The sequence below is a fragment of the Phyllostomus discolor genome, chromosome 4, assembly GCF_004126475.2.
Source record: "Phyllostomus discolor isolate MPI-MPIP mPhyDis1 chromosome 4, mPhyDis1.pri.v3, whole genome shotgun sequence".
NCBI classification, from domain to species: Eukaryota; Metazoa; Chordata; class Mammalia; order Chiroptera; family Phyllostomidae; genus Phyllostomus; species Phyllostomus discolor.
This window is the reverse complement of record NC_040906.2, coordinates 3,957,191-3,976,046: the sequence shown is the minus strand read 5'-3', so window position 1 is coordinate 3,976,046 and position 18,856 is coordinate 3,957,191. Positions and strand designations below refer to the sequence as shown.

At 49.7% G+C, this 18,856-nt stretch overlaps 1 protein-coding gene across 1 annotated transcript in view; it reads left to right on the top strand.

Annotated features, from left to right (window-relative positions):
* The first annotated feature begins 4,006 nt into the window (after window positions 1–4,006).
* Window positions 4,007–18,856, top strand: part of DGKD (diacylglycerol kinase delta) — a 102,853-nt gene continuing 88,003 nt past the window's right edge. Inside the window, exon 1 of the mRNA XM_028510034.2 lies at window positions 4,007–4,182. Within this exon, the coding sequence (XP_028365835.1) occupies window positions 4,027–4,182 (156 nt within the window). The 5' untranslated portion in view covers window positions 4,007–4,026. The remainder of the gene's footprint in view (window positions 4,183–18,856) is intronic.

Below are 18,856 nucleotides of genomic sequence, written 5' to 3'. Positions count from 1 at the left end.
GGACCCCACACGGCGTTTAGTTGTCAGGTCTTCCTGGGCTCCTCTTGGCTGTGGCAGTTTTTAGTGCTTTTTCATAAACGCAAATCTACTCCCATGCGGCCGCAGTACCTACCTCCCAGCTCTGACCTGCATCCACGTTCGTGCCCGTGGCTTTTTGCCTCTAAAAGGATGGATTCTAGCACCTGACAGGTGTGGGCAGCAGCACACCCAAGAACCTCAGGTGCAGTTTGTTCAGAACCAAGTTCATCTCCTTCATCTCCTCCAAGCCTGCTTGTGCTCAGTGGGGCACCATGCCCTTGTATGCTCCCCATCTGGGAGGCACCCCAACTAGTCCTGCTCCCTAACCCCCTCACTAGGAGCCACGGCCGGTGGCTTCTTTTCCCTCCTCTGCCGTGTCTCCTCCCTTCCCCAGCTCCGCGACCTCCACCGCGGTTCTGGCCCAGATCAGCCGTGTCTGGATTGGTAACTCACTCTTTAATGCCCTCTCCGCCTCTAGTCTGTTCTCCCCTGCATCATTCTCTGCCCAGACACACAGGCAAGCTTTTCAAACACGCTTTCCCGTGGTTCCATGCTTGGGGTGACGTCCTTGCCCCTGAGGGCAGCACAGAGGCTGCTCTGGGTCCTTCCGCAGCAGCTCAACCCCCCTGCCCCCACCCCCCTCCCCGCTCCACCCGGCCCCCCAGCAAATCCCAAATCCCCCGAATCCCTTCTCATCCTTGTCACTTGCCTGATAGTCTCCTGCCTTTTTTGGGTCTTCCTCTCCATCCCCTCGTGTTTCTGTTCAGATCCCCAACCCTGCTGGGGCCGCCCCTCCTTTGGAGAGTGTCCCATGAGTTACCTCTCTCCCTTTCAGTCGCCCCACCCCCAGCTTTTTGCATTCACGTGTCACAGTGCATGCCAAGTAACTGGTACAAAATGACCAGCCTCTGTGGGGATCAGGACACCTTTCCCTTGGCACCCGCATCAGTCTCCTCCAGCTGCCACAAGAAAGTACCAGGGCGGGGGGCTTAAACGACAGCAATGTATTTCCTCACAGTCTTGGACACCAGGGTCTGAAATCGGGGTATTGGCAGAGTCAGTTTCTTCCCAGACATTTCTCCTTGGCTTGTGGAGGGCCACCTTCTCCCTGTGTCTTCACGGGTCTTCCCGCCGGGGCTGCTTGCATCCAGACTTATTCTTCTTGTGAGGACACCAGCCGTCCTGGATGAGGGCCCATCCTAATGGCCTCCGTAATCCTAAAGGCCTCACCTGGGGGTTAGGGCTCCAATATATAAATGTTGGGGGGGGGCACATTCAGTGCATAACAGGGCTCTTCTCCCCTCTTTCTTCCTACAAGCTCCTGGGGCCTCACATGGTCCAGGTTCAAGCCCTGCCTCTCTCACTCCTCTGGAGAGGTATCTGAGCCTTGGGTTACGGAGTCTTTTTTTTTTTTTAAGATTTTATTTATTTATTTTTCGAGAGGGGAAGGGAGGGAGAGAGAGAAGGAAAGAAACATTGATATGCAAGAAAAAAATACATCAGTTGCCTCTCACATGCTCCCAAACAGGGATTTGGCCCCACAATCCAGGCATGTGCCCTGACCGGGAATCGAACCAGTGACCTTTGGGTTTGCGGGATGCCACCCAACCCACTGAGCCACACCATTCAGGGAGAGATTGCAGAGCCTCCATCTCCAAAATGAGACCATCGCAAGCTCGCTCTGTGGGGCTTGTGTGAGGACTAGGCTCGCTGGGCAAGGGTCTGGCATGAGTCCAGCGGTCGGCACATGGGAGTCCTCACTGACCTCATGCATTGCGGAACTTTCTGCGATGACAGAGATGTTCTATGTCTGTGCCGTGTGGCAGCTTCAAAGCCACAAGTGGCCCCTGAGCACTTGAAATGTGGCTAGTGTGACTGAGGAACTGGAAATTTAATTTTTAAAATTTTTTGCAGGATTTTATCATTTTGTTAAATACAATGTGTATGTGATCTGTCTGTTCACTTTCTTCACTGGGCAGCCTGGCATCGGGACTGGCACCTGTGGTGGTCAGTGGGGCTGCTCTGTCCACAGTGGCTTTGTGGTTCTTTGAGCAGATGTTGTGAGCGACCTTGTCACAGTAAGACTTTGCACATCAAGCACTTCGAGCTCCTTGATGTTGGGGACCAGGAACGTTTGAAAGCCACCGGGCATGGGGGAATGGTGGGGGGGAAAATGGAGACAGCTGTACTTGAACAACAAGAAAGAAAGAAAGAAAGAAAGAAAGAAAGCAAGCCAGCCACTGGGTACCACCTGCTGTGTTCTTGTTGCTCCCATAACCCATGCTGGGCAGCAAGATCTGGCCCTTCAATCTCCTGTGCACCCTATTGTCAGTCCCTCTGGGATTCTGCCAGTTCCGCTGAATTTTGACATATCAGTCTGACTGGTGCTGGATGAACTTTCGGCCCTCTTTTGGACAATCTTGGGTTTTGTGAGAAGTCCAAAGGCAGCTATGGTGCTGAGTAAGAGACGGTTGCCACCTGTATAGGCAGTGCCAAGGAAGAGCTGGAAATTTAATTTTAATTGAAATTGAGGTAGCCACATGTAGCCAGCTAACGATGACTGTATTGGGCAGGGTGGCTTGGTACACCAAGGGCCCTTGGCTTGTCCTGGAGTGTCCCTGCATTAACCCCTCAGATGCTCTGCCATGGCCGTGAGTTCCCCTGGCCATGTGCCCGTGCTGGATGCTACGCTGTGGCCCCTGGAGGGGGGGGGTCTTCCCTTGTTTTGCCTCTGGAAAGCATTGCCAAAGTGCAGTGAGGGCCAGAGAATGCTGACAGGCAGACCAGGGGCCTCCGAGTCTCTAGCAGTCCTTTGAAAGGGTAGGTGACACTTACTTGTGCGGCCCCCTGAGGATTTTCCCCTCTCAGAGTGGAAAACTCTGGTTTGAGGCCATCGTCCACTTGGATTTCCCCAGTGAAGGACTCCACCCACCCACCCTGTGGCTCAGCCGAGGGCCTCTGTTTCTGCCTACAGATCCTGCCTCCTGAGTCCACTTTTCTACCTCTGCAAGCCCTCCCAATAACCCAGGGCGGCTACCTGCCCTGGTTCCTGCAAATCCAGGTCACAAGCCCCAGCTTTGTGACCTAGTCCCGCCCCACCCTGGGCTTCCAGTGGTTCTCAGGACTCAAAGACCAACCCCCTTACCACTTTCACAAAGTCTTGTCTGACTCCCTGACCCAGGCTTCTCTCTTCCTGTTATTTCCCTCCCTCCCTTTATAGGCTACAACAACTTTTTTTAAAAGATTTTATTTATTTTTAAACATCAATGTGCAGTTGCTGGGGGTCATGGCCTGCAACCCAGGCATGTGCCCTGACTGGGAATCAAACCTGTGACTCTTTGGTTCACAGCCCGCGCTCAATCCACTGAGCTACGCCAGCCAGGGCTTACAACCACTTCCTTTTTTCTGGAGGATTGTTCTTTCTGTCTCCAGGCCTTTGTACAATGTGGTCTCTCTGCCTAGAGCACTGACCGCCAGGACACCTGTAGCTCGTTAGGGATTCCTCCTGCTGGCCTTAAACACCACTTTCTCCAGGAGCCTTCCCGGATGGAATCGTGCATCCCTGATCTGATATCCCAAAGGTCCGTCCAGGTAGGTTCTTCTTTCTCCCTTGCATCCATCCACTGCCCAATTGTTTATCATGCAACTAACTGCTAAATGCCAGGCGCCCTGTTTAGATGCTGGCGACACAATGCAGGACAGGACACAGTCCCAGGCCTCCTGAAGGTCACTTACATTCTTGAAGAGGAAGGTTAAAGATTAAAAAAAAGTGAACAGAGAAACCAAAAAACCACAAATTGTGTTCCAGGAAAACAAACAGATGCTAAGTCAGGGCCAGGACACCGCCAGTGGGGGGCGACCCGGCTAGAGCGCCGCCAGCAGGGGACACCGAGGGGCGGAGCTGAAGGCCGCCGAGGCCCGGCCCGGCCCCTCGCCAGGACAGGCCCCGCCCCTCTAGGCCCCGCCCCCGGCCCCGCCCCCGTGCGGTGCGCGCGCTGGCCGGGCAGCATGGCGGCGGCGGCGGGCGCCCCTCAGCCGGGTCCGCCGCAGCCGCCTCCGCCGCCGCCGCCCGAGGAGTCTTCGGACAGCGAGCCCGAGGCGGAGCCCGGCTCCCCTCAGAAGCTCATCCGCAAGGTGTCCACTTCGGGCCAGATTCGCCAGAAGGTGAGACGCGGCAGCGGCCCGGGCGCGCGCCCCTCACGCCGAAGCGAGCCCCGTGAGGCCCGCGGCTCGGCCGGAGCGGCCGCCCAGGCCCGGCCCAGGGTTTAGCTGCCGGGGCGGAGCGTGCTCCGCGAGGTAACGGGCCGGACTCCCGGCCCCGCGCCCGGGCCGAGCGCCCTTCCCGGCGGGGCGGCGGCGGCGGCGGCGGGGACCCCGGGCCGGGGGCGCAGGTGGGGGCCGCGCGGAGCGGCGCGCGGGGCCCGGGCTCCCCCGCGGGGGGCTGCGATTCCGGAAGCCCCGCGCCGCGGGGAACGGGAGGAAACTGAGGCCTAGAGGCGGGGGGTGCGAGCGCGCCAGATAGGGGGCTCCCGGCTGCGCCCCGCAGGCGTGCGCTCCCGGAGCCCGGGCTCTGCCCGTTTCGGAGCCCCGCTCGGGTCCCGTCCCGCGGGGCGCCCCGCAGACTCACCTGCGGTCTCTCTAGAAACCCAGCTGGCCCCGGGGGCGCCGGCTCGCCCCTCCACTCGCGTGCGTTTTCGTGCCCCAAAGGGGAGGGATGCGCGCGTGGTGGCCGTCTCTCGCTCCCTCCGCGGGGACGCGGGGAGAAGGGGCTTCCCCTGGCCGGGAACCGTGCGGCGCCTCGCTCTCCGCGGTCCGCGGAGAACTCGAGACCCCAAACCCTAGCTGCGGAGAGACGCGCTTCCTTTGTGCAGGAGGAAAGTTGCACCCTTTGTCTTCCCACCGGGGCTGCCGTCGCAAACCGCCCCCGGCGTTGGCCGTAGGCGAGCGCTCCGGTGGGCACCGGGCTTCCGCGGGCCGGGGCCGCGCAGGTGGCCGCGGGCTGGCGGCCCCGGGCGGCCCCGGCGCCCCGGCGGGCGCAGGCTCGCTCACCCTGCACCCTGCTGCAGTGCGCTGTTCCTCCGGGCCGGTTAGGTTCGGCCGCTGCTTTCGCCGCCGGAGCCATTTCTTCCCCTGCCTTCGGCCGGCTCTTGAGACCGGTGGTGGGGCGGCCTTTTGTCCTCGCACGCCCCAAACCAGGCTTATTGCGAGGCGCTCCAGGTATTCGGCAGAGAGGTCTCGAGTGCCTCTTTTGTTCCAGGTAGAGCAGTCGCGGTGGCAGCGCTGGCAGTGCTCCAGTGCTTGCCGTGTGCCCGCACTTGCGTTGGGTTAACTTTACAGCACTTGACACAGGCCACAGCTCATCTCGTACTGGCGCCAACTCGTCGAGTCGGGGTTCTCGGGCGTCCCCATCTCACGGAACTGGACACGGAGGGAGGCAAGGGACGGGACTTGCCCAGGGTGTCTCAGGGAGTAAATGTGGATGTGGGTCTGAACCGCGGTCGGGATGCCGACAGGGAAGGCCGTTCCTCGGTCCGGGGGTCCAGCCTGGAGGGGATGGGCACCTGCGTGCGGGACTGTGGGAGGCGGCGAGCGCCGTGGAAGCTCAGAGCACTTCGGGGAGGGGGGCAGGCAGGGATACAGAGGTCCCCTGTGGGGCGGGATCTGGAGGGGTCGTTTGCAGGGCTGAGGGAGGGAGGAAGGGCTCCCCACGGAGTTCACTGCTGGGTGTCCAACCTTTTGGCATCTCCGGGCCACACTGGAAGAAGAGTTGTCTTAGGCCACACGTTAAATACAAAAACACTAACAAAAAATGATGAGCAAAAAAAGGTTTTAAGTAAATTTATGATTGTGTGTTGGGCCACATTCATAGCCATCACGGGCCTCACGGGCCACAGGTTGGACACCCCTGGCACCCCTGGGATTGGGCAGCAGGTGAGTGCAGCAGGTTGAGAGCAATTAGGGAGAGGCTGGGAAGGCGCGTTTTGAAGGGCTGGCCTGGGGCTGGGTTTCTGGCCTTGGGGAAGAGGGAGTCACAGAGAGTTATTCATAGCGTAGGAGCAGCCGGGTTGGATGTGCTTTCAGGGAGATCTCCAGGTGACCCTCAACAGGAGCCACGGGGCGGTTCTCTCCCGTTGATTGGTCCTCCAGCATGTCATGTGCCTAGTGTGGGGTACATCCTGTGATTTACCAGTGTGATTAAGGTTCCATCTCTTAGGATTCCAGTGTTTGTCCAGAATTCTGTTCTTTAGGATGTGGGTCACCCCCCCCCCCAAAAAAAAACCAAATGAAACCAAACCAAACAATGGTGGCTGCTCCACCAGCTGTTCTGCTTGAGGAGGAGTGATGGGTTTAGTGTTAAAAATATACCCTGAGGACTTGAGTTTCTGAATACAGTTACATCTGCTGTTCAAGTAGCCTAAGGCTGATTTTTCTTTGGGGTTGTTAGTGACTGTCAGCATGTGGGAAATAGGAGGTTTCCTGTACGTACACTACCCCTCCCCCCTTTTTAGGCAGATAAGCCATTCAGAAAATTTCTCTGGTAGATGTGGTGCATAAGAGAAATGTCCAAAATGGTACGGGTATCATTCTGGGTCTCAAAAGGAAAACCAGACCCACCTTACGTATTTAAAACTGGGAATTTAGGTAGGGGCACGTGCACCTAAGTGGTGAAGAACTGAGGATGCAAGCAGAGGGCAGTGAGGCAACCTTGAGATGAGGCAACTACCCGGAAACCACTGCCACCCAAAGCTGGAGGACAAAGTGGGGAGGCGGCGTATCTGACTCCAGGAGCAACTGCCGCCCCGCGGAGGCTGGAACTACCCTGAGTTGTGTGGAGGGGCTGGAGCCTTGGGGAGGGCACAGCTGCTGCCGGGGGGGGGGGGGGGGGGGCACCACCATGTGGAACAGAGCAGTAGAGGAATGGAGCTGAGGACAAGGTGGCCCGGGACCCAAGCTGTATGTATGTCACGTTTTGAAATACGAGTCCAGTAAGCTAGAGCAGCCCTAATGCAAAAAGAAAAGGAAGTATCTTATGACAGTACTTCTCAAATTTGAATGTACAGCAGACACATCCCCAGGGATCTTGTTAAAGTGAACATTTTGGTTGAGTAGCTCTGGGGTGTGGCCTGAGATTCTGCATTTCTAATCAGCTCCCAGGAGATGCTGCTGCTGGTCCCAGGGACCAGACTTTGAGAAATAAGACCTTACCGTGTGTGTAAAGAGAAGCCTTACCAAACTCCGGGTCTTTGCTGCACAAGTTTCTTTTAACACTCTTCCTCAAGTCTCCAGCGTTCTGAAAATGTGATGTGTGATTTGGGAAGGTTGTCAGTTTAGCATTTCATGCAGGTCTGGTGTTGTTACACGTTCCAGCGTCCCCAGCACACCGTTCAGTTGTGTACCCTGACTGCAGCACACAACAGTGCTTCTCCAGGCTGCGCAGCTGCCCTGGAGACGAGCCAGCAGTGTTCATGCACTGGGAGATTAGTCCACCAGCGCATTGCAAGGTACTGTGAAATTGGAGTGTATCAGTTAAGGTAGAGTTTTAATTTTTTTAAAGGTTTTTGAAAGCTAACATTTTTGGTTCTGTGCATAAAAGTGCTTATAGCCCTGAGTTCAGACGTAAACAAAGCATTTTCCCATTGTGAAATGAAATTAGTAGAAATTAGGTAAAAGTTTCAAGGTGTAAAAGACTTAGAAAATGACAGCTTTATGAAGGTATAGTTCACATACCAAATACCACTCATTTCAAGTGTATGGTTCAGTGATTCTTAGTATCCTCATATTAGTGCAGGCACCACCAGTCAATTTTAGAACATTTTCATCAGTCCAAAAGAAACCCCGTAACCATTAGCATCCACTCCCCATTCCTCCCAACTCTCTCCGCTGTAGGCACCTGCTAACCCCTTTCTGTCACCCAGGGTTGCCGACCCTGGACGTGTCATCTGGGTGAGGAACACGCGGCGTGTGCCTTTCATGTCTGGCTTCTCGGCCTTAGCAGGCAGCGTGTGAAGTGCCTCCCTGTTGTGGCACGTGCCGGTACTTTTCCCTTTTTATTGCCGAATAATATTACATTGTGTGGATATACTTATCAGTTGATGGGCACTTGGGTTATTTCCACTTTTTGTCTGTTCTGGATAATGCTGCTGTGAACATTTGTGTGCAGGTTTTGTGTGGACATGTTTCATTTCCCTTGGGCATATACACCTATGGGTGGACTTACTGGGTCACATGGTAACTCTGTGCTTAACCTTTGAGAAACCGTCAGACTGTTTTCCAAAGTGGCTGCAGCATTTTACATTCCCATGAGCAATGCATGAGGGCTCCAGTTTCTTCATGTCCTCCGTTGTTGTCTTTTTGATGAGAGCCATCCTGCTGGGTGCGAAGTGGTGTGAAGGGTTTCCAAGCTAGTGTGTAGTAGTAGTTAGTAGCTTGTGGTGTCAAGTGAAGTTGATCCACTTCCTGCTCTCCTGCTTATGAGACATGTGATCACAGACAAGTTTCTAAACTTCTTAAGACTTGGTTTCCTTATCTGCAAACAGGGAAAACACTAGTTCTTGGGTTGGCAGTAGTGACCATAGATGTTAGGTGTGTGTTCCTTAGCCTCAGTTTACATATCTGCAAAACAGAAATGGTCATAGTTCTCAGGTCCGTAAAACAAATGGTAACTCAGAATTAAACAGGATAATGCACGCACAACACAGCGTAGTGCCTCGCACATCTCAAGCATTCAGTAAATGGTTGCTTTTGTGATTCATTCCGTCTTTCTGATTGCTCGATTTTTGTATTTCAAATAGTAGCCATCTATCTTCCTGAACCTGTCCTTCCCCACCTCAAGCTGACTTGGGTGAGTCTGTATTTCTGTCGGCTGGAAGAGCAAATAAAAATGAGTCTGGTAGACAATTGGCAATGAAGAGCTTTTAAAAAATTGCTAATTTGGCCCTGGTCGGGTGGCCCAGCTGGTTGGAGTATTGTCCTGTACACCGAAAGGTTGTGGGTTTAGTTTCCATTCGGGACACATGCCTAGGCTGTGGGTTTGATACTAGGTTGGGGCACTTGCAGCGGCAACCAATCGATGTTTCCCTCTCTCTCTTTGCCTTTCTCTTTCTCTAAAATGAATAAAAGTACCCTCAGGCGAGGGTTCAAAAAAATAGCCTTGGCGGGGTGGCTCAGTTGGTGTGCCATCCCATACACCAAAAGGTTGTGGGTTGGATTTCTGGTCAGGGCACATACCTAGGTTCCGGGTTTGATCCCTGGTCTGGGTGCTGACGGAGGCAACTGATTGATGTTTCTTTCTCACATCGATAATGTTTCCCTCTCCCTCTCAAATCAATAAACATATCCTTGAGCGAGGATTAAAAAAAATACAATTGTTAGTTATTGAATACTAATAATACCCCAGCAAGGCATTATTTTCCTTATTTCACAGATCCAGTTTAACTCAGCAAACATTGGAGACCTTAAAATGTTTGAGTGTGCTAGGCGCTTGGGGTACCGTCCTGAGCAGAAACCAAGCCAGTCCTGGAGCTGAGAGTCTGGAGACAGGACAGACATGAATGAACAGTCACACGTTTGGGCAGTTGTGACAGGAGAGGGCCGGAGTGCGCTGGGAGGCTTTAGCAGGTGAATTTGACTCGATGCTGAGGGGGGTGTGGAAGGACCTTCCTGAGGAACGGACTGACTGTTTGGCTTAATCTGAAAGGTGGGCAGGAAAAGGGACTTCTGGTAGTAGGGGGCAGATCGACGGACTGACCGGCCCTGGGAACTTGACCAGGCTGACTAGGCACCATCTGCTAGCAGCAGAGAGCTAATAAGATCAGGCAGATTTATGAGGCCAGGATCTGGGGAGGATGTCGGTCTGAGCCAGTGAGCATGACAGTTGGGGCTGCTTTCTACCTTGGGGTCAGTAAGGCCTATAGTGTCAATAGTGTTCCCCTCAGAATTTACCCAGAACTGCAGAATGTGACCTTATTTGGAAATCGGGTCTTTGCAGATAGAGTTGGGTTTAGGGTGGACTCTAATCTAATGTCTGGTGTCTTCTAATCTAATATCTTTATAAGAAAAAGGGGAGGGAGAGATGGACGTAGAGAGACCCGGAGAAAAAGGCCCTGTAAAAAGCGAGCCAGAGAGTAGGTTTTCACAAGCCAAGGCCAGGTGGGGCCACCTGGAGGTAATGGACGGAGTCCTCCCTGGCTCCATCGGGCGCTGCCGGCACCTTGATTTTAGACTTCCAGCCTCCTGAGTCACGAGACAAACATTTCTGTTGGCTAGGCATCCTGGCCTGGGGTACTTGGTTATGAGGCAACCACACGGGATGGAGACAGGCCCATATACTGATCTGAAGGGGAGCCGGGAAGCCGTTAGAAATGCTGTGGCGGGGTGGGGAGTGGCGGTGGGTGGAGCTGAAGTGTCAGGGTCTGCCAGAGGGCAGCAGTCCTGGGTGAACCCCCTCATTCGGGTTGGGGTCCCAGAAGCCACTTCCAGGGGATGAGGATGAACTAAAAGTCCTGCTTCAAGTTGCGTCCCAGCTCTGAAATTAGGTAAAGCCAATCTCAGAGTGCTGCTGTCTCCAGGTTTCTAACAGAAGCACATTAATCCCCTGTAGATGGAGATAACGCCATCCAGTCCTCCAGTTATTTTCACAAGCCCCGTGGTGGATCCAGTGTCCTGCGTACAGTAAGAAGCATATACACGGGGCGCAGGGCTACTGAGTTAAAACCAGTAGAAGCAACAGGATGTGAGGGCAGATTAATGGGGCTCCAGATATTAGATGCCGACTTCAAAACATCAGTGTATCTCAAAATCCGTAACTAATTATGATTGCAGAGACCTCATTTCCAAATAAAGAGGAGATGAAAGACCAGATTGAGAATTTTGGCAGAGAACTAGAAACTGAAAAACAAATGAAAATTAAAAATCTCTTTAAAATTTTATTTTAATCATTGTTCAAGTACAGTTTTCTGAAAAAAATTTTTTTAAAGATTTAATTTATTTATTTTTAGAGAGAGGAAGAGAGGGTCAAGAAAGAGAGGGAAAGAAACATCGATGGGGTGGAGAAGCATCGATCGCCTCTTACGCGCCCCCAACTGGGGAGCTGGCCTGCAACCCCGGCATGTACCTTGACTGAGAATCAAACTGGTGACCTTCCTGTTTGTGGAACAGCCCACTGAGCCACACCAGTAAGGGCCCAAGTGAAAATGTTAAAACTGAAAAATGTAGTAATACAAAACTAAATTCTTAAGGGAAGGGCAGACTAGACACAGCTGAAGAAAGAATTTAGTGGCCCAGAAGCTAGCTCAAAAGAAAATAACCACAAGAAATCCTGGAGACATAAAAAAATGGAATAGTTAGAAGACAGGGAAGGAGTCAGAGATAACAGTGCGAAGGTCTGACTAATGTTTGTCATCTCAGAGAGGAGAGAGAAAATTGGGCAGAAACAGTATTTGAAAGGATGGTGCCTGAGAATTGCCCTCCACTATTCAAGGTGCCATCCACAGATGGCAGTAACCCCAGAGCACGAAGAAAACCACACCAGTCACTTCATAATGTAACTGCTGAGAGCCATAGATGAAAAGAAGGAGACTTGAAAGCATCTGGAGACAGATTACCCTCAAAAGAGCAACAGTTAGACAGACAGCTGTATCCTTAACAGAAACCATGCGGAACCGAAGTCAGCTGAAACCGAACTACCGAAACAGGCTGACTGCTAACCCGGAATTCTTTACCCACGAAGAAACCCTGCAGAAGTAAAGCTGAAGTCAAGGCATTTTCAAATAAATGAAAACAGGTTTTTTTTTTGCTTTTTTTTTTGGTGGTGGTGGTTTTTTTTTTTTTTTTTTTTTTTTTTTGTGAGCAGACAAGGTAAATGGGAGAAAACTGTTTTAAGGTCCTCATATTTCCAGGAAGATGAAAAAAAAACCCCGTTAATGTTAGACAAGTCTCAGACACACTTAATCATGTGGCAGCCACTCAATTGTGAAAGACTACATGGTATCTAAGCTACAAGGCAAGAGAAATTGAATAATAAGAAATTCTAAATCTGAAAGAAGGCAAGAACGGAGAGAAACGGGAATATTGAAAAAGTGGAACACATAGTGTGCAAAGTTGATAGACTTAAATCTCAGTATGTCAGTAGTCACCTTGAATGTAAGTGGACTTGAATGCTCCAATTAAAAGACAGAGATTGTTAGGTAAGAAAACAAAACCTAACCAGGCTATTACAAAAAGACATTTAAAACAAAAAGGTATCAAAAGACTGAAAGTAAAAGAATGAAATTACTATGCACACATTAACCAAAAGAAGGTTCATGGAGCTCTTTTAAAATCAGACAAAATAGGGTTTGAAGGCAAAATATGGTATTAGAGATAAAGATAGACTGATAAATGAGAAATGGTTTATTTCACATATAATTAAAGTCTGTATGCACTTAACATAACTTGAAAATATATAAAGGAAAAATACAATTGTAATGGAAATAAATCCACAATTATAGTGTTTTTTTTTATTATTATTACTCTTTTCTTAACTCCTCAGGTATATGTTTATTGACTTTAGAGAGAGAGGAGGGGAGAGAACGAGAGAGGTAAAGAGAGAAACGTCAGTCGGGTTGCCTCTGATATGCACCCCAACTGGGGAGTGAACCTGCCACCTTTTGGTGTAGGGGATACCACTCCGACCGGCTGAGCCACCTGGCCAAAGCCATAGTGGGATATTTTAGCGTACCTGTCTCAGGTGTTGTTATGATGAAGCAGACAAAAAAATTGTAAAACTGTAGAACAATTGAACAGCGTAAGTATTAAATTTGACCTAATGGACATACGAGTACGTACAACAATGTACCTGACAGTCACAGGATCAAACCATTTTCAAGTGTGCAGGGTGTATTTGTCAGGATTCACTGTATGCTGGTTACAAGGCAGTTCTTAACCAGTTTGCAAGGATTGAAATTTTATAGACTGTGTTCTCAAACAACAGTGCAATTAAGCTAGAAATCAATCAAATGAAAATTCTCATGTATCTGGAAATTCAGAAATCTATTTTTAACTGCCTTATGAGTCAAAGAAAGCTAGAAAATATTTTGAGTTGAACGATAGCAAAATATGTATAACTAATGGAATACAGCTGAAGTCATGTTTGAAGGGAAGTTTATGACTTTAAATACATTTATATTAGAAAAAGAAGACCTGGCTGGTGTGGCTCAGTGGACTGAGTGCTGGCCTGTGACCCAAAGGGTCACTGGATTGATTCCCAGTGAGGGCACACGCCTGGGTTGTGGGCCGGGTCCCCAGTCGGGGGTGCACAAGAGGCAACCACATAGTGATGTTTCTTTCTCTCTCCCTTCCCTCCTCTCTAAAAATAAATGAAATCTTTAAAAAAAGAAAAAGAAAAGAAGACATGCTGGAAATCCATGAAGTAGGCATGTATATCAGGTAATCAGAAGAACAACAACACATTAAAACCCAGGAAAATAGGATGAAGGAAATAATGAGGAGAAATATTTAATGAAATGGAAAACATTAGGAAGGATCATCAAAGGCAAAACATTGATTTGAAAAATCTGATAAAATTGATAAACCCCAGTAGGAGTAATTAAGAAAAAACAGAGAAGGCAAATAGTATTAGGTACATCGTCAGAGGTCCTACAGACATTAAAAAGAATGAAGAGGTATTACAAATAATCTTATACAAGTAAAATTTAAAATTTAGAAGAAGTAGACAAATTCCTAGAAAAACGCAACTTAAAACTCATACGAAATAGAAAATGCAAACTGTTTTATAACTATTAATGATATTGAATTCATAATTAAAAATTTTCCGTTAGACCCAGGTGACGTTTCCAGTGAATTCTAAGCATGTAAGGAAGAAATAACACCAGTTTTACATAAGTGCTTCTAGGAAGTAGTAAAAGAGGGAACACTCTGTATCTTTTTTTATGAGACCAACAAAGCTTGAGTAGTATAAAACCTGATAAGGCCATTACAAGCAAGGAAGCTTACAGTGTAACATAACTAATGAAGAAAGGTGAACGTTTTCTAAACAGAATGTGTGGGCATCTCAATAGATGCAAAACCCCCTCCCCCAATTTTGGTAAAAGTTAGCATTCATTTCAAATTGGACGAGAGAAGGTGTCAGCAGACTTTTCCTGTGAAGGGCTAGGTAGTAAATATTTAAGGCTTTGCGGGACATAACACATTTCCTGTGGCAACTGCCCAGCTCTGCATTGCAGAGTAAAGCACCCTTAGACATGAGGGGCGTGGCTGCATTCTTTACAGCAACGGGCGATGGACCGGACTTGCTCATGGGCTGTGCTTGCCCACTGCTGGAAGAGGGAGACCTCCCTGGTCCAGTTAATTAAGAGTGTCTGCAGCAGCAGCAAACCTCGTGCCTGATGGTAAATTTCTTTCTTTTTAAAAAAGATTTTATATATTATTTTTAGAAAAAGGGGAAGGGAGAGAGAAAGAGAGGGAGAGAAACATTGATGTGCAAGCGAGACATCTCATGCCTTTTGCATGACCCCAGCTGCGGGCCTGGCCCACGGCCTGGACACGTGCCCTGACCAGGAATCGAATCGGCAGCCTTTCGGTTTGTGGGATGGCGCCCAGCCCACTGAGCTACACCAGTCAGAGACTGATGGTAAAAGTTGCTGGTTTTCCCCATGAGATAGGAACAAGAAATGGATGTCTACCACTACTACTTCCATTCAAAGTTTGTAGTAATGCAAGAGAAAGAAATAAAAGGTACATGGATTGGGAAGGAAGAAAAAAGTTCCTCATTTGCAGATGATAGAAATGTTTCCTTATATACAGTTAAGTTATAATAAATGAGTATAGCAGGGTTATAGGATTCAAGGACAGTGTACAAAAATCTGTATTTATGTGTGGTATAATAAATATATTTGCTCTTTGTCTCTGGCTCCGGGCGCAGAACGCCTGAGCAATAGGAGTGTCTTCTGCTACTCATAAGGGCCCCTTTTGGCTACGCAGGGTGGGGCCCCTGTAGCGCTTCAGGATGGGAGCTTGTCACCGGAAAGACCAAACAAGTGTTAGAGATGTGAACTTTCAGCCTTATCCCCATCTTCCTAGTGGTGAAGGGGGGCTGGAAAATGGAGTTACAAAAACCCTCAGACTGGGGAGATTTGGGGAGTTTCTGGGTTGGCGAGCACATTAATGGGCTGGGAGGGTGGTGTACCCATAGAGGGCGAGGAAGCTTGGCCCCCAGGGCCAGTGCTTTGCCCGGTGCAGCTCTTCTATCTGGGTGTTGGGAAGGATGTGGGTGGAGCAAGGGACCGCCTCCTCTGTTGTTGTGGGAGATGAAATTGGCAACACCGCTTTAGGAGACATTCTGGCAGTGTCTGTTAAGTTGAAGGGATGTGTACCCTGTTTCAGCAGTTCTGCTTGTAGGTGTGTATCTAACAGCTTACATGAGCAAATGCACTCCACTGGGCATGTGCAAGAATATTACTAGTGTTAGTATTTGTGATAGATCAGAAGTGGAAGCAACCCAGTCGTCTGCCTATAGTAGACTGGGTCAATGATGATACGTTCTTACAGGAGAATGCTGTACATCCGTGGAAAGAAATTGCTACCTGCTGGTTTAAGGATTAATCACAGCATTGAGGTTGTCTGGCCAAAAAAAGCCAGACGTGAAAGGATACATTTTGTATGATTTCATTTATATCCAGGTCAGAACAGAGAGGACACTAAGGGGGTTAAACTTACGTGCAAAGAAATGATTACCAGGGAAGTCCCGGTGGTGGGTGGGTGGTCTGTGAGAGGTGTTCTGTTTCCCAACCTCTGTGGTGGGTAGTTGGGCTCTCAGTCTGAGATAATTGTACATTTTTGCTTTGTGGACTTTATGTGTGCTATTTTATAATGAAAAAATGTGAAGGGTTAATAAAAGAATGGAGAGGCGGTAGCTGGTCCAAGAGGTGTGCAAAGTCCCTGTGGCCTGAGGGAGCCTGGGGAGGTCAAGGGGCTGAAAGAAAGCTGGTGTGGACGGAGTTAGCAAGAGTCCAGGGACCTCGATGTGCCGTGAGGCTGGGACCTGGGTAGGAGCTAGTGAGGGAGCTCTGTAGTAGTGGACCACTATCGTTCTGAGAGTTTAAGAAGTGACGCCTGAGCCGGTCCAGGTTGAGAAGATCGCTCTGGCTGTGTTGTGGCTGCCTGAGTGGGTGCTGGCTGGCCCACGTGGTAAGAGACAACGGCAGCCTGGGCCAGGGTTGTGGTGGTGGAGAGAGTGTGTTGGACTTGACCTGAGAACTCAGTGATAGTCTTGGTGTGGCCGTTGGGGGAGAGGATGCTCGTGGTTCTAATGAGGAGCTGGGTAATGGGGCTCTTCTCTGAGACGAGGAGCTGTGGTTGAGGGCCACAGAGGACCAGCTCAGGGGCTTTGCTCTCACGGAGCTCCACTGCCTGGTGTCCTGGGTCCTGTCACCCCAGCTTTACAGATGAGGGGCATAAGCTTGGAGCAGGGAGGCACCTTGCCAGTGTGCCGTGAAGTTGCCCAAGTCCCATCGATTCCAGGTGGCATCTCTTGCTAGTGTACCCTACCCAGCCACTGCCCAGTTGTGTGTGGTTCCTCTGAGCCTGAGTGAGAACAGTGGGACTGTGGAAGAGGGCCTGGTCAGGCTCTGGGGCGTGGGGGCTTGGGGAGTGAGCAGAGGAGGAGGAGCCATCAGAGAAGGAGGGAGGAGAGGGAGGGACGGGAGGAAGGTGAGCTGCTGACCCCAGCACCCAGAGCTCCCTTTTGTATTTCCTTCTGGACTCTTCTTCTGGATGTGTTTATTTAATTTAGTTGAAATGAAACTATGTAAGTTTTCACTATTATGTCATAAGTATTTCTCCATGTTACTAAAATCTCTGTATTCTTACACTTTGTAATGGTTGCACTAGTCTGTGAAGACCGTCTTTGCAAGGAAAGCTCTTTTTCAATTTATTATGAAAAATGTTAAAATAATGTGCAGTGTACACCCAAATACCCGCCACCAAAGAGATTCAATAATGAACATGTTGCCAACTATACCTTATCTATATGTATTGAATGTAATAATATCCACTTATAATTAATAATTTGCTAAACCTTTTGAGGGTGACTTGTAAGTATCACGATAGTGTACTTCTGACTAGCTCAGCATGCATCTCCTAAAAATGACATTTTCCTATATGCCATTACTACAACTAAAGTCTGAAAAATAAGGATTCTTAAAAATAAGGACATTTTCCTATACAGTATTATACCTGAAACATTAATTGTAATTTTCTAATTCTGAATATCCACATCATTTTTAGATTTCCCCAGCTGAACCAAAAATGCTTTTTATAGCTTCCCTTTTGGGAACCGCGTACCCATCAGAATTCATGCGCTGTATTTGGTGGCTGTCTCTCTTCGGTCTCTCAACCAGGTATGGCTCCCGCACCCCTTCTTTCTCCCTGTGCTCCCCACTAGGACACTGACTTTCTGAAGAGACGAGCGGAGTTGTCTTGTGAAATCTGTTTCTGGATGTGTCCGATTATTTCCTCTGTGTTTGCTGTAAACTGAAAGTGAGAGGTTTGAAGACTTGGCTGTATTTGAATACTCCTGGACTTGGGAGGCTCTGTGCCCTGCCCCCACGCTGCGCTGCCATTCGGTAACGCGGAGATGTTTCCGTTGGGAATGTGGATCTCCCTCTTTGCCATTAGGAAGCAACCTGTGCGGTGATCCCTGGGCGCTGTGAAAATCCCCTTCCCTCCAGCATTCACACATGGCATTTGCCCAAATCCGTTTTATTGAGAGAACTGGCAAAATGGAGGTCCCACCGTCCCCTTTCTTTTTCCCCACATTTATCTGTTGGTATTTTTCTGGAAATCCTTCCATTTCACCTGGGGAAGGACTACATTTCCTCCTAAAAAGGCAGGGTAATTGCCAGTTTTCTGGTTAACTACCAATTTTCAAAGCAAGGATTTGGTAAAATAGTCATTCCAGTGGAGGCAGATGTCTGTCTCTCTGTCTCTCTGTCTCTGTCTCTCTGTCTCTCTCAGAAGGGCGGGTGCCGCTGTGGATTCATGACTGGTTACATTCAGTGGTTTACTGTCAGTAACAGTCATTCTTTTTGACGCTCACATTGTCCCCATCTCCCCAGGAGAGCCCCCTCAAGCTGTCTCTTTGGTCTTTGAACGCTTGCTCACTGTGACTCTCTCTCTTTTAATCTCGGTGGAGAGCAGAGGCGGGTTGTGGGGCGGAGGGGACAGCCTGCGTCCTGTGGCTGAGGCGGCTGGCCCAGGCCCACGTGGGGCGCAGCCCTTCTCCCTCCTGTGTCCCGAGCAGACAGTGCCCTGCGAGTTCAGCACGTCCGACTGGCAGCTCTTTGCTCCACTTTTTTGGTTTGTATTAACGTGAGTTGGAAAGCTTTCGTCTTCTCTACCTCTGATTTTTGCATCTCCATTTATTTTGTATTTCTTTGGGGCGGTTCTTAGTACTATTGGTTAGACAGCCTGTCCCTTCACGCTGCCAGCTTTTCTCCGAGTTTCCTCCTCTCTGCCCTGGTCTCTGCCCCTCTGTGAGCATCTCCGTTTGGCTCCGAACACCTCCGAGGCGTTTTCCACAGTGTGCATTTTCTCCCTTAGCCCCCCACGTGGGTTCTAATTCAGCTCTAGTGTGGGGGCTTTTGCTCCTTCTCTAACCATGGCCTGTATCTTAGCTTGATATGTTACCTTTTGATTTCACCTTGCTCTCATTTTGGTTGTCCCTGTACTTTAAAAAATATAAATTTAATTTTTTAAAAAGATTATTTATTTCTAGAGAGAGGGGAGGGGAGTGAGAAAGAGGGAGAGAAACATCCATGGGTGGTTGCATCTCGCACGCCTC